This window comes from Dipodomys merriami, unplaced genomic scaffold (genome assembly GCF_024711535.1).
Source record: "Dipodomys merriami isolate MVZ:Mamm:240054 unplaced genomic scaffold, mDipMer1.0.p SCAF_7, whole genome shotgun sequence".
Classification (NCBI taxonomy): domain Eukaryota; kingdom Metazoa; phylum Chordata; class Mammalia; order Rodentia; family Heteromyidae; genus Dipodomys; species Dipodomys merriami.
The window spans coordinates 68,621,046-68,636,623 of record NW_027206290.1 but is presented as its reverse complement, the minus strand read 5'-3'; the positions used below and the strand labels follow the sequence as shown (position 1 = coordinate 68,636,623).

Below are 15,578 nucleotides of genomic sequence, written 5' to 3'. Positions count from 1 at the left end.
TGGTCATGGAATCTTAGGAACTTTCCTGCCAGGGCTGGGAAGGACAGGAGAGGGGGCTGCGTAGCATGGTGGCTCTGGCCACCTGCAATGCTGTCCTGTTTCTCGCCAGCTCTGTCTCTTGCATCCTTGTCCTCTGTCTGGTACCCTAGGTACAGCGTGCCCTCCACAGCAGGCCCCAGCCTCTCCTTCCCCAGCTCTCCCAGGCAAGTTCCGTCTCAGGGTTGTTCTTCTCCCGGAACCTTCTTTCCCTTCACAGCCTGCGGGAGCCCTTGCTCTCGTGCGCCCTCTAGCCCTCAGCACGCTCACTGCACTTTTAGTGGTTGGATAAATTTCTGTCTAGTTTCTGCCTCCTCCCATCTACCCAGACTTCACTGTCTATCTTGTTTGAAGCCATGTCAACAAATACAAGAAAGAATTATCTTATTTGAGTCAAGCTGCCATGCTGGGAGGTGATAAAAATGAGCTGCCACGCTTCCCTCCCCCACCAAAGGCCGCACAGCTGGGTCCTGACAACCTCTCAGACACGGATTGGAAGGTCAGGTGCTGGCGGAGGGCAGGGACCTCCTCGGCCAGCCAGGCCTCCCCAGACTCTCACTGCACGCCTGGGCTCTGGAGTCAGTGACCAGGGCCAGCACTTTGCCTCCCCGCCATGGCTCACTGGGGGAGGCCCAGGGGCCCACAAGCAAGAGTTTGTCCTAGAACCTAACTCTGGCCTGTGGCCACCACCTGAAGCCATAGCAGGACAGGCAGGAAGTCAGATATGCCTGAAGGAGGTGACGGAGGGTCCTGTCCCTCCTCCAGCCTCCAGTTGCTCCCACCCCCAGGCTCTCACAGGGACAGAGCCATGTTTACGTCCATAGCTGAGTTTCCAGGGCTGGGCAGCCCAAGCTGGTAAGTAATGACCCTGTGACTTTCCTTTAACCTTGGTCACAAGAAAACACAAGATCAAGATAAAACACACCCTGCAGAGGGCATCTGGGGCCAAAGCCACCTCTAACCCCTCGTGTGTGGTATTGGCTGTATGATGGCACTTTCCAGGACCTCAGTTTCCCCACCTGTAAAAGGGGGAGTAAGGATCACAGTGATGCAGACATTCCTTGCAGAGCTTGGCACAGGACATACACAGCTATACCTGTGGGCGAGAGAGCCCACAGTGAGCAGGCCCTGTCCCAGGGGCCAGCAGCCCTCCAGGGGCTTAGAGGCCGTGGTGTCTTCCCTGTGAAGGGCCGGGGCAGGGCTGGGCCCCAGCTGTCTGCAGAGGGTGATGCCATGAGCGTGTTGTCAGCAGCACCTGCTGCAGGCTGGGCCCTGTGCTAGGTGTCAAGGGGAGAGGGAGGGAGGAGTCTCTCTGGCCAGCTGGTGGTCTCCTGGGACCCTTACTTCTCCACCTGGGAACCTCAGGGTGGAGATGGGGCTGGAGGAGTGAGCTAGACAACGAAAAGCCCTGATTGCTGACTGTCATTTATTCTCGAGGTCCTGGGGAGCTGCTGAGGGCTCCGGGCAGAGGAAGTGACATGATTGTGGGCCAGGAGGGAGGGAACATGCCTGAAGATGGGGCTCAATTGGGAGGCTGATGTCATCTTCTAGGTAAACACGAGGCTGGGCTGAGAGGGTGGATGTCGGTGTTGGGAAAGGCCAAGGTATCCTGTTCCCTTCCTGCCAGGTAGGAAATGGCCACTCCATTTCCCAGGAAGGGAAGCTGTGGCTGAGCATGGCAGGGCATGGTACATTCAGCCTGCTCAGTTCAGCAGGGTCTGTATCTTGACCCTCTGTGAGGTTGGGCAGCCGCTGTACTTCTCCAAGCCTCCTCCATCTGCACACCTGTGGCACACAGCTGTGGCACACATCTGGATTCATCTGAGGAGGTGTGTGTGCCTGTTCTCCCAGGCAGGTCCCCCTGTCCTGTCTCTGCTTAGTGTCCCAGGGCTTTGGACTGCTCTTCCCTCTAGTGGGGGCCACGTGTTCACATGACTCTTTCCCCTGGCTGCCTCTTTCACACCTGTGTAGTCCTTGATTTAAATATCACTTCCTGGAAGGGACTTCCTTGACCACCCAAAGTCAGACCCTCTGTGATTCCTTTCTATTTTTTTATTTTTTTGTCGGTTGTGGGGCTTGAACTCTGGGCCTGCTCTCTATCCTTCAGCTCTTCAGCTCAACGCTAGTGCTCTACCACTTGAGCCACAGAGCTGCTTCCCATTTTCTGAGTGGTTTATAGGAGATAAGAATGTCATGGTCTTTCCTTCCCAGACTGGCTTTGACCGTGGTCCTCAGATCTCAGCCTCCTGAAGAGCTAAGATTACAGGTGTGAGCCACCACGCTCAGCTATCTGTGATTCTCCTTATCTCTACCTCCAGCATGCAACTTAATCTGGTCTTTTAAACTTCCCCCCTCCCCCGTTCTGGGCCTTGAACTCTGGGCCTGGGCACTGTCCCCTAAGCTCCTTTTACTCAAGGCTAGCACTCTACCACTTGAGCCACAGCTCCACTTTGGCTTTTTGGTGATTAATTGGAGATAAGTGTCTCACGGACTTTTCTTTCCAGGCTGGCTTTGAACTGTGATCTTCAGATCTCAGTCTCCTGATTATAGGTATGAGCCCTTGGTGCCCAGCTTTAAACTATTTTTAAAGTTTTTTTTTTAAACCTGTCTATCTCAGTGAGCAGAGAGGACTGTGTATGCCTGGCTTATTCGTTACCCATCCACATCACCCAGATATTCCTTGGTCCCAGTAGGTCCTCCACACATCATAGCATGGGTGAGTGCATGAATAATCTGCCATGACTTCCCTGTGAGCCAGATCCCGTATGTGAGCTGGATCAGACCCTCATCCTCCGAGAGCCAGTCCGTCTACATGCTGCTGCTGTGGTTGCCAGGACAACACGGGCTAACTCATTAAAGCATCTTTCAGTGGGAGAGGCGAAGGCCCAAGCAGACAGTAAAGGGGAAGGACCACCCAAATCCCTCTGCGACAGACCACCTTCATGATTGCCGTCTGTCCCTCACCCTTGCTTCCCCCTCGTCCATGGTCACGTGTGACCGTGAACTTGCCCCTGTGTGGAAATCACCTCTGCTGGAGACACTCAGAGATCTCAGGAACAGCGTGTTCTTCCTGGCTGGCTCCATCAGGATCTGCCAGGCGCCAGTGGAAGAGACAAGCTGGTCTTGGAACTATTTCCAGAAAGTTCCTTCAGCCCTCATTATATAGAGGAGACACCACTTTAACATTTTTGTGGTAGGTGGCAGGATGCCACCAGAGAGCTCCAGAAGAGGGCCAGCTTGTAGATTCTGGTGTGCTGGAGGTGGTGGCTGCCTGTGCTGTCTTGGATGGAACTCTGTCCCTCTCTGATTATTACTTCAATGGTGAGAAGTGACTGTCCTGGTCAGAGGCAGAGCGAGGTGACCAAGATTTTGCATAGCAAAATCTGCAGATGCAGATAGATCAAGGATCCTAGTGCCAGGTTCTTCAAGCTCTGTCCCCTACCCCCGAGGGCCAGCCCGGGTCGAAGGCCATATCCCGAGTTAGCACCGCTGTCACAATGGCTATTAGAAGTTGGCTCCATGTCCTTATTGAAGAGATGGGAAACTGAGGCTCAGAGAAAACCAGGAGCATCAAGGATCAGGGGCTGATTTTGCTAGGCAGGACCTGCCATGTCTGATTGCCTGAGTCTGTGTGGAGATGCGCTGGCTTTCGGGGGGCTAGGGCCTGGGGACAGGAAGTCTGGAGGAGGGGCATCAGTGGAAGGAAGAAGAGGAGGCAGAGAGAAGAGGCCTGTGGGTAACTCACTCTACTTTCCCATATGCCTGCTTCTGATAAGCAGGATGCCCCTGGTTCCAGGCGTGGCCATGTGACCTGGGTCTGGCCACTTAGAATCACTTACAAGGATGGACACAGGGCCCACACCGCTGGACAGAACCATTGGGCCAGGGGTGTCCTTGGCTGGGTGATGCCGGCCTGGACGGACCAGAGCTTGGGCTACCAGAGCCTTCTCACCAGACAGACCCTGGCTGAAGATGCAGTTGACCTGAGGGACATCACTGGGTCCCCTGGAGCTAACCAGACCTGAATCCTCCCAATTTCCCATCATTCCTTGGGCGCACCCAGGAGGAAGGTGGAGAAGAAGCGTGTAGTTTAGGAATGGTCTCCCTGCCCCTTTCAGAACACTGGAGTGCAGAGATGGGGAGCTAGGCCCCTCACTCCTGACAGCAGGGGCGTCTGTTGCTGGGGTTCACAGCTTCACCCTGGTTTCTCTTGCAGCATGCAGCCAGTCCTGAGGTTGTGTTGTATAGAAATCAATGCTGTGGATTTGAAAATAAAATCTCTTCTCTCTAAGTCCAGGGTGGGAGTGGGGGGGTGGCCATGGGAGGGTGGTCACGGGGGGGGGGAAGGAGGGGGCTGCCCTCCTTGCCTTTTCAGGACTGAATATTTATTAGACACCTACTCCATGCTGGGCTCTGCTATGAAGTTTACATCCATGATCCCTGGTTGGGAGCATCTCTGTCTCTGACAGAGAGCCACTGAGGCCTGGGGAAGTCTGTCTAGCCCTCAAGCTCTGCCTGTGCTCCACAATGCAAGCAGTGGGTGCTAAAGATCCACCCTGAAGTGTCAAGAGCAGCCGCCTGATCCCAGGTCCACTCCCATCATGGTGGATCAGGCCTGTCAGCTGGCTGAGTGGAGGGAAAGTACAGGCGCCTTGGGGCGGGGTTGGGGGGTAGGGCTGCTCAGGGCTGGAGAGACACGTTGGGGGGGCAGGGGATCCCCGAGAGCCTGCAGAGGGCAGGCGGGTGGAAGCCTGGCTTCCCTGTGGGTGTGGGATGATGGTCCCACTGTGGAGACCTATGATGAGGGGCCACCCTTATGGGCCAGGGCCCTGGCCACTGTCCCCCATTCTGACTGCAGCTTGGGTGGGCAGTTCATGAGGGGCTCCGACCCTCCGTCTCAGCCAGCAGCATTGTTGTTGGGTATGGCAGGGAGGAGTGGAGGGTGGATGGGCCCTGGACTTGAGTGGAGGGGAGGTGGAGGTCACAGGGAATCCCAGGGCTACCCACAGGCAGGGCGCTGGCTTCCCGGGGCCAGAGGAGCATGGGAGGACAGAGCAAGACAGGGATTTAGTCCTAGACCCTTCTCTGGACCTCTTTTAACCCAAAGTTCCTTCCAGTTGTGTTTACAGAGGCTAGTTGAAGCTCTCACTATAGTCCTTGAGGTCAAGAAGAGTGAGCCCAGCTTGTGTGTGTGTGTGTGGGGGGTGGTTAGGGCTTCCCCCAAAGACAGGTGAGGACCAACTTTCCACATGGTACCCCCAGCCCTGAGCTGGGACGAGCAGGGCCCATTTTCAATTATGAAAATGGAGAAAGAGAGTCACTCTAGCCTGTCCCTGGGCAGCCACAGCGCTGACCATCAAAGGCTCTGACACACCCTGCATTGAGAAGACCTATTCCTTTTGTTTTAGTTTGCTGATCCTCTCAATTACCACAGCTACGTCACAGAAGAAACCTGGTGTGACCTATGGGACTCACTCCAGGATGGGCAGGGAGTAAAGGAATCCTTCTTAGATTCCCAGCCCCACCCCCCCGAAAGCCCCTCAGAGCTCAGATCTGAGCACTAGACAAAGTCCAGGGACGTCTCATGGCTAGGAAAGGCTTGGGACAGGAGGGTGGAGGGGAGGTGGCCTTCCTTCCCCTGGGGATGGAATCCAGCAGTCCCTGTAGGCCGCCTCCTGCCTGCTGCAGACCTACTGTGAGTCACCTGCTACTTGGGGGATCTGTAACCCTCAGGTTGCAGAGGTCTGGAACCCTCAGGCTAGCAGCCTGCAGGAGACATGAGGGAGAAGGAAGAGGGGTACCGCAGAGGCAGAAGCCCCCCACCCCCAGCCCCCAACTCCCAGCATGTCACAGATCCGGGTTGCAAGGAGGCAGGTGACTCTTCAGACTTTGGGGTCAAGGGCTGTGATGACGCAGGGTGTGGAGGCCTAGCCCCGGGTGCCATGTCCCATGCTGTGGCTGGGCTGTCCCAGGGATCCGGGTGAGGGGCCCCTGCGTGCCGCCCAGCTAGCCGCCCACCGGCCGCACCATCAGGCGCGTGGCGCGGAGTGAGTAGCTGGGCCCGCGGAAGTAGTGCCAGCGGATGCCGTTGAGTTTGCGCAAGTGGTAGCCGGATGGGTAGTAGATGCCATTGAGGTTGGAGAGGCCGCAGGCAACAAACCACCACCCTGGGGCAAGAGGGAGATCAGAGGTTTGGGAGTGACAGGGTCCCCGTCCAGACTCCAAGACAACAAGGACTCATCAGGGCTGAGATCTCCTTGGGGCACCAGCTCATGGCAGAGGGGACACAGGACGGGAGCAGGCAGTGACCACCGGGGTCCTGGGGGGCAGCTGGGGGCTCTGGCCGTCCTTCTGGGCCCTTCTGCCTCTCCTCACTTTTGCTGTGACCCCGTGGCATCCCTGTGTCCCCACCCCAACTACCTTCCGCTCTTTGCAGGCTTAACTGCTCAGTCTCCTCCCTGTGGTGGTCCCTGTCAGTCAGTCTGTCTTTCTCTCTCTGGCGATCTCTGTGCTTGGGTGGGTGTCGCAATGTGTTCTCTTTCAGTGCTTATCTTTCTCTGTCCCTGCTCCCTGTGTTTCTTGGGACTCCGTCTCTCATTTTCCAGCCTTAGTCTTCTGGACTGTGTTTCTCTTCTTCGCCTTTTCTTTCTGTCTCTCTCGCTCTCTCTTCTCCTCTCTCTGTCTTTGTCTCTGCTCTCTCGTGTCCTCCTCTTTGCCTCTGTTTCTCTTTCCTCTCAGTCTTTGAGTCTCTCTCCTCTCCGTCTCTCCTCTCCTCCTCTCTGTCTCTGTCTCTCTTTTTTTCCATCCTTGTCTCTCTCTCATCTGCAATCTGACTTCGGCCCCCACCATGGGGCATCGCTTGATTCACAGGGTCTGGAGAGCTGCCCTTTGCCTCCCCCTGCTCTCCCAGATCCTACTTTGGCCTGGGGTGGGGACTGATGGGACATTGTGCCTCCCCTGGAGCCAGCCCCCTTCCCCGTGTCCCTCCAGGAACACGGGCTCCCAGGAAAGCTGGCCAAGCCACCTTTAGGAAGCGGTGTGAGGACAGCATGGGGGGGGGGACGGCGAGGTGGCGCCAGGCCAGGTGGCACCCACCTCCGGACATCATCTGGGCACACTTGCAGAAACACTCGTCGTTGTCCGCATCCCGGGTGCTGAAGTTGGCGCCCTTCATGGGCAGGCTGCTCTGGTCCCCCGCCGAGCCGCTGTATCCACTCAGAGAAAGCCTGGAGGCCACCCGGGTCGGGGTGTGCAAGGGACCAGAGTCAGACTGGGGCTGGGGCTTGGGGGAAAGTGTGTGTGTGTGGGGGGGTCCCAGCTTGATGGGTTGCTTGAACCACTTTCCTTCCTGCTTGCCCTCCCTGCCTGCCACCTCCCAGACACAAAGTGCCTACTGTGTGCTGGGCCTCCCCTCACTGAGCCTGGGGTCTTGATAACTCGCGTCATTTCAAGCATCTACGAAGTGCCACGCATTGTTTAAAATGCTTCCTTTGTGCCACCCTAGCTCATTTTTTTTTTTTTTTTTTTTTTTGGGTCCGGTCGTGGGGCCTGAACTCTGGGCCTGGGCGCTGTCCCTCAGCTCTTCAGCTCAAGGCTAGCGCTCTACCACTATGAGCCACAGCGCCACTTCCGGCTTTTTTCTTTTTGCTTATGTGGTGCTGAGGAATCGAACCCAGGGCCTCGAGCATGCAAGGCAAGCGCTCTACCACTGAGCCACCTTCCCAGCCCTACCCTAGCTCATTTAAACCTCACAACACTGGTGAAGAAAAAGGATCCCAGAGTCAAGTGAACCCCCACACCGTCTCTCAGAACCAGGACAGGTCACAGCCAATTCCAGCCAGGTGTGGGAGGGGGTACTTCTATGCCCTTTGCTTGTGGAGGACCTTCCTGTAACCTTAGCTCCAAGCACAGCTCCCTCAAGCCCCCTCCTCCTCCTCCACACAAGCACCCATGGATCTATGCCCTGTGACTTTGACCTTGGCAGCCAGTTACAGGAGGGAGGGTTTATGTATTTCTCTGCCAGACTCTATGGGTCAGGCTTGGCGCTCTGTGGCTCAGTCTCATAAAACCAAGGGCGAGCGCCCAAGTCACACAGAGAGCGGGGCAGAAGGTGCCAACTTGCTTTTGTTTTGTTGTTTCTGTGAGATGGGGTCTCTCTAGGGAGCTCAGGCTGGCCTGAAACTCATGATCCTCCTGTCTCAGACTCCCCAGTGTTAGGATTATGGAAGTTCCAGATTTAACACACATGCATACATCTGTATGGTAGATGGAATTGATATATATAGATGCACACACACATATATGTATATAAACACATATACTGAGATGCCCAAATATTCCACTTCTACCTTTGAATACATCATTTATCTCTGGTGTTTACTTAACACCATATGTAGGCATCTTACCGTAGGATATCTTGTGTATGATAGAAGTACTAAATTTTACACTGGGGAAACTGAGGCTCAGAACAGTTGAGTGACTGTCTTAACCTGGGCCCTCAGGGCAATGAGAGGCCTTTCTCTACATTTGTCTTCCCCAAGGTAGATAGCAGGTCTTAAACTCAGGGCAACAGAAGTTGCTGCCTCAGACTTGGGTCCCAGAGCAGAGACTGGATTGCTTCATGAGCAAGAAAGGTCCAGGAGACTTCTGCTTCCTCAGCTGCACCAACCCATGGTGTGGAGACACAATGAGTTGGGCAGCAGGGAGACCTGAGTCCAGACTCCATCTTGCTTTGGGTGGAGGATTACACTCACTACTTGTTTCCTATTACTTCACCAGGCATAGAGTTGTCTACCTCTAAGGGTTTGAAGGGAAGCTGGATCACAGTTGGCACTCAATAAATGTCCAGTCCGTTTTTTTGCTGATCATAGAGCTAGAACTCAGGGGCTAGGCGCTGTCCTTGAGCTCTTTTGTTCAAGGCTAGAGCTCTACCACTTTGAGCCACAGTGCCACTTCCAGTTTTCTGGTGGTTTATTGGAGATAAGAGTCTCCCAAACTCCCCTCTGTATGGTATTTTCACAATAAAAAAAAGAGATAATTCTTAATATTTAAAAGTAAATATGGGCATAAATTATAGAGAGATGAAAATTAAAAATTGCTTTTCTTTTAAAATTAAAAAATTGAACAGGAAGTGATTAATCAAAAAAAAAAAAAAAAAGAGTCTCCCAGACTTTCCTGCCAGGGCCGATTTTGAACCACAATCCTCAGATCTCAGCCGCCTGAGTAGCTATTACAGGCGTGAGCCACTGGCACCTGGCCCCCATTCTTTTTGTTTGTTTGTTTTTGTTGGGGCTTGAACTCTGGGCCTGGGCACTGTCCCTCAGCTCTTCAGCTCAAGATGAGCTTTCTACCGCTTGAGCCACAGCACCACTTCTGGTTTTCTGGTGGTTTATTGAAGATAAGAGTCTCATGGACTTTCCTGCCCAGGCTGGTTTTGAACCATAATCCTCTGATCTCAGTCTCCTGAGTAGCTAGGATTATAGGCGTGAGCCACTGGTGCCAGCCCTCTGTGCCTCTCCCCCCCTCACTCCCCCCCCCCACTCCCAGTCATGGGGTCTGAACTCTGGGCCTGGACACTGTCCCTCAGCTCTTCAACTCAGGGCTTAGAGCTCTACCACTTAAGCCACTGCTCCACTTCTGGCTTTTTCTGCCTATGTGCTGCTGAGAAATCGAACCCAGGGCCTCATGCACGAAAGGCAAGCACTTTACCACTGAGCCACCTCCCCAGCCACTACACACCATTTTTTAAGAACAACACTGAAGATTTGACCTTGTACCATCCATCCTGCTGTGACAAAGCTCAGAGAGATTCAGCCTTGCTCCGCCCGAGTCCACCAAGAAAACCGGGGCTATGCCAGCATGGGCCTAGGCCCCTTCCTCACTTCACCTCAGGGTGTATAGGACTGACTGGGTAAGTCACCTCCCCTTTCTGGGTCTCGGCCAATGGCTGACTTAGGGAAGGCCGACCTTGGAGGACCCCTCTCTGTCTGAGGGCTGGCAGGCCTCCATGACAGTCTCCTCACCCCACCCAGGGGCCCGGATGTGCTGAGTGCTAACCGGTCGCCTCCAGATCCCGTGACGTGCGTCCAAATGGGGGACAGATGTGGGGACTGGAGACGCCCAGGGACTGACCCTTGGTGCAGGCTCTGTAGTCGCTAGCCCCGGGGACCCCAGCCTGCCCACAGGCCCCGGGCCCTGAGCCCACCTGTACATCTGCCCTTCACTGCCCAGCTGGAAGCGCTCATATTGGGCGTAGGTCTCCTGGCCTTCCCAGTCCTGCAGCTCCACCCGCAGCGAATAGGCCGCCCTGCTGGTCAGCTGGTGCACCGCTTCATTGCCCAGCCAGTGCTCCCCGGCTGGATCGCCAAAGCCCTACAGGGAGGGTGGACAAAGAGAGAGAGAGGCCACATCCCTGGCTGAGCAGTGGGGCCGGGCTGGGCTGTGGTCAGCTCTCTAAACCACAGTGCCCAGCAGTCAAGTTCATGAGCATTTTGTAGATGGAGGCCCATTAAACACAACGCAAAGTTCAGGAGCAGGCAACACCAACCTGTATCGAGAGAGATTAGCAGTGATTACATTTCCAGGAACACTGGCTGGGGAGGGCTTGGGAGGGGCTTCTTGGGTAAATGTAGCCACGCATGGCGGCCATGTGGGCAAACAATTCACGGGCCTCACACTTCTGATTTGTGCCCTTGGATGCAGATATGTGAAACTTCAACAACAGAAAAGAATTTACTTAGCTGCTGCTGCTGGGTAAATGGGTAGAGTGAACTTTGAATAACAACAGGGCAGCCATTGAGAACTTAAGCAGCATAGAAATAGAAAGCTTGGAGTTCTGGGAGTGTCTTGTCACTAGTGTCTCTAGGTGACAAGAAACCAGTGCTGTTAGCAGAACAATTCAGCACCAAGGCCAGGGGTGCACCTAAGCCTGTTCCTCGTCCAGGTCCTGCTGTTCCCTCAATTTAACAGTATCTTTGGCTTTCTGTGTTTCTTTCTAACTTTTTGAGCAGTGGGTGGGTCAGTTGTGGAGCTTGAACTTAGGGCCTGGATGTTGTTCCTGAGCTTTTTTCCCCCCTTCAAGGCCAGTGCTCTACCACTTTGAACTGCAGCACCACTTCTTATTTTCTGGTGGTTCATTGGAGATTAGAGTCTCATGGGCTTTTCTGCCCAGGCTGGCCATAGATCTCAGCCTTTTGAGTAGCTAGGATTACAGGCATGAGCCACCAGCGTCTGGCCTATTTGTGTGTGTGTGTGTGTGTGTGTGTGTGTGTGTGTGTGTGTGTGTGTGTGTGTGTGTTGGTAATAGGGTTTGAAATCAGGGCCTGGGTACTAATTTTGCTCAAGGTTGGTGCTTGAGCCATAGCTCCACTACTGGCTTTGTGCTGGTTAATTGAAAGTAAGAGTTTCCCAAACTTTCTTGCCCTGGCTGGCTTTGAATCTTGATTCTCAGATCTCAATCTCCTGAGTAGTTACAGTTATTGGCATGATCTACCAGTACCAGGCTTCTCTACCATTTCAATCATTGGTACAAACTCCATTACCACAGGGTACTCATAACTTAAGATTTTTATGTATTTATCAAATGAACAGCTAGCAGACACTACAAATATCCTCGTGGATATTCTTTTCTATTTCTTTTTTTTTTTACTTTTTATTTTTTTTATTTTTATTTTTAAATATTATTTTATTTTATTTGAGAACATACTGTACAGAGGGGCTACAATTACATGGGCAGGATAATGCATACATTTCTTACCAAGCATTGCAGCCTCCTCCTTTGTTTACCCTTCACCTCCCTTCCCATCTTTTCTATTTCTTATACTTTCAAAAGCCTTAAGAGCTTTTTAAGTCCACTTGCCAAAAAGGAAAAAAAGAAAAGAAAAAAGGAAAAGCCCTGTACTCAAAATTTAATTTAAAATACTGGAAGACAATCGGGCACGATTTCTCACATCTTATAAAATGCATGTAGTTTTGGAGCCAACAGTTCTATGGGAAGGAATTTGTCCTTGCAGGTAGGATCCCAGATACATCAAGCAGCAAAAAGACTCATTTAAGCAGTGAAGTCAGGGGTGGGAAGAGGGTTTTTATTTTCTTGTCTCTTTCTTTGCATTCATATAAGAAATTTAGCCATGTACATATATTATACTATTTTTTTTTTTTTTTGGTTGTGGGGCTTGAACTCTGGGCCTGAGCACTGTCCTTCAGCTCTTCAGTTCAAGGCTAGCTACCACTTGAGCTACAGTGCCACTTCCCGTTTTCTGGTGGTTTATTGGAGATAAGAGTTTCATGGACTTTCCTGCCCGGGCTGGCTTTGAACCGCGATCCTCAGATCTCAGCCTCCTGAGTAGCTAGGATTACAGACATGAGCTACCAGCGCCTGGCATATTATACTATTTTTTCCCCAAGAGTTTAAACAAAAAGTCAACCTGCATTCCTAGGGTTTGTGTCACAAATGGCAAAAAAAAGAGAATTGGAGCCAGGCACTGGTGGCTCATGCCTATAATCCTAGCTACTCAGGAGGCTGAGATCTGAGGATCATGGGTCAAAGCCAGCCTGGGTAGGAAAAGTCTGTGAGACTCTTATAGGAAAAAAACATGTGGCTCAAGTGGTAGAATGTTAGCCTTGAGCTGAAGAGTTCAGGGACAGCGCCCAGGCCCAGAGTTCAAGCCCTGCAACCAACAACAACAACAAAAGAGGATTGGGTTTCAGGGAGTCCACTTCTAGAGGCGAGTGTACTCCATGCAGGGGGGTGTGAGGGCTGCTGGCTTTAGAGCTGATCCCCCACCCCAGGGATGGAATGGAGGAAAAACAGTCCCCTCACAATAACCCACCCCCTGCTGGTTGTTTAGCAGCTGCAAAGGATGGAGCCGTTTCCCTGGCAGCACCCTTACCTCTTTGTACTCCTTCCAGCCTTGCTGGAAGCTCACGCTGCCCTTCTCCCTGCGCTGGATGAGGGTCCATCCGCCTCCATTAGCCTCCAGCTCACAGAACACCTGGGGGGGGGGAGCGGGGGGAGGGGGGAGGAAGAGAGGAGGCAATGAGCTGGAATCCTTCAGAGGCAGTCAGAAAAAAAAAAGGCAAGCTCAAAGCTCAAACCCTCATCGTTTTCTAGAAGGCTGGAGAAGTAACAGCTCCCCTCAGCTTTCTTCTCTCTTCAGTTGTACCCTAAATGGGGATGTTTATGCCTTTTACCTCTTTGTGCCTCAGTTTCCCCTCTGTGAACTGGCATTTTTGTGAGAATTAAATGAGTGGAGCCATGCACGTTGTTTAGAAGACAGACAAACAGGCTCAAGGCTTGGAGCTTTTGTTTGTTAGTATGGCAGGGTTGCTATGAGGCATGACTCAATATTGACTGACATTGCATTGGGCTTTCTGTCACTGTGACAAATGGGATGAAGGAGGGAGGGAGGGAGAGGGCTTCCTGAGGCCTGTGGCTACCGAGGGTTCAGCCTGCGGTTTGGCTTGCTCAATCCCATGCCCTCAGGCAGAAGACCTGGGAAGTGGGATTGTGTTCATCTCAGAAAGGGAGGAAGTAGACACTAGGTATAGAGTCATGGACCTACTTTCTCCAGACAGGCCCTAATCCCAACGTTTCCAGAATCTTCCAAAATAGTGCCACTAGCTGGGGACCAATTGTTCAAAGCATGAGGCTGTGTGGGGGCGGGGAGGGGGGAACTTGATATTCAAATGGTAACACACAAGATGCTTAGCCATATTAGACCTAGAAAATGCTGTTACTATCATTGAATGAACGAGTGTTTTCTGAGTACCTACTCTGTACCAAGCTTGAACAAACTAGCCTTTGTTTCAAAGAAATCATCTACCTGAATCTTTCAGCTTAATTTTCATCCACACAATATTTTTTTTCCAGGCAGTTGAGTACATGGTCAATGTTTGATGCATGTTCAAGTACAGACTTGGCTTCAGGCCCTTGTTGACGAATCAGAGGTAAGCCAGCCTCAGGGCTAGATTGGTCTGGCAGTGCCTATAATAATCCAGGCAGACTGTTGGCTGCAAATGTTTGGGGAGCTACAAAGAAGGGTTCAAAGAAGGAAACACTCAGAAACCCCGGAAAGCTTCCTAGAGGAGGTGGCTTCAGAACAGGGCATTGGAGGAAGAGGAGTCTGCCAGGTGGATAATGTGAAATGATGTTTCTGGGGATGGGAGCAGGGTACAACAGAAGCAGGGGCTTGAGATGCTAAAGGCCTATTGAGGGAGAGATGGCAGGGCATTTGTTGTAGGGATGGCAGAAGGTGCAGGAAGGGAAACCAAGTCCCAGACAGGAGAATACTGTGCTTCAGAACAAGACACAAGTAAAGCTGAGGTTTGAGCCTCACAGATCAACTCTTGATCAGCGTCCCCAAATTCTAGCTGTTCACCCCTGCTGAATCCCGCCATAGCTAAATCAACTCACATATCACTTGCATATCACATTTACCTTTTATGATAGTGCCCTTTTATTCCTAAAATAATATACTTGGTCAAGTGCATTTTAAGGGAAAATATTATCAGTACCATAAATGAAAGCCACCTGAACTCTTGCCTTTGTTCAGATGATTGTAAAAAATAAATATAGTAAAAAGATTTTTGCAAAATTCAAACTAGAAAGCATTGGAACACACAGGGCCTTGGGCCAGATCTTTTTTTGTGAAGGGAGTTTAGCAGGTATGAGGAAAGGAGAGGACAAACGTAGGGACAAAATGGGCTGCTTTTCTGAACACACTCATAAGGAAAGAAGTTGCTGGGCGCTGGTGACTCACACCTGTAATCCTAGCTACTCAGGAGGCTGAGAGCTGAGGATTGTGGTTTGAAGCCAGCCTGGGCAGAAAAGTCTGTAAGATTCATATCTCCAGTGAACCACCAAAAGCCAAAAGTGGAGCTGTGGCTCAAGTTAGCAAGAACCCCAACCTTGAATGAAAAAGCTAAGGGATAGTCCTCAGGTCCCTGAGTTCAGCCTCCAGTACCTACACAAGCGAAAAAGGGGGTGGGAAGAGGAACCTGCGGAGGGGAATGGGAGGTGGAATGGCCGGCAGCTTGTTCACACATTTTCCATTGTCAGCTTGCCCCAGACCTCCCTGAGATACCTGCACAGAATTCTGTGTTCCTTCTCTCCTGATGTCTGCACCTTCTAGTTCAGGACAACAATACTGATTGGCCTTGCCTTCACTCACACAGAACTTCTTCCCGAATTAGAAGCAGCGGGAGAAGATGTCAACAAAAGATGCTTGCCCGACTTTGGGGGTGTCCCTGCCTGGCTGGGGTACTCAGCCTGGGAAGCCTCTGGCTGAGCGCCTGGGAGAACCCAGTTTTCAGGTGCCCCTGACCTTCCTGGGCTCTGACATATTGGCCATGTGGATGGTGTAGACGCCACTGGTGTTGGCCCCGGAGCGCTGGATCTCTGCGCAGTCCTGGAACACAGGCTCAGGTGCCCTCCCGGAGGCTGCTGGGGACAAAGCAGAAGTGAGCTGGAGTTAAGCAGGGATAGGGGAGGGAAGGGGTGGACCCAGCCTGCCTGCCCTGGTGCAGGATCTGGTGGGAGGTTT

At 52.4% G+C, this 15,578-nt stretch overlaps 1 protein-coding gene across 1 annotated transcript in view; it reads right to left on the bottom strand.

Moving 5' to 3' along the window:
• Positions 1-1,372: 1,372 nt before the first annotated feature.
• Positions 1,373-15,578, bottom strand: part of Angpt4 (angiopoietin 4) — a 37,226-nt gene continuing 23,020 nt past the window's right edge. Inside the window, exons 5-9 of the mRNA XM_070006947.1 lie at positions 15,360-15,475; positions 12,927-13,028; positions 10,241-10,407; positions 7,132-7,262; positions 1,373-6,203 (exon numbers count right to left, since the gene is read on the bottom strand). Of these exons, the coding sequence (XP_069863048.1) occupies positions 6,043-6,203; positions 7,132-7,262; positions 10,241-10,407; positions 12,927-13,028; positions 15,360-15,475 (677 nt within the window). The 3' untranslated portion in view covers positions 1,373-6,042. The remainder of the gene's footprint in view (positions 6,204-7,131; positions 7,263-10,240; positions 10,408-12,926; positions 13,029-15,359; positions 15,476-15,578) is intronic.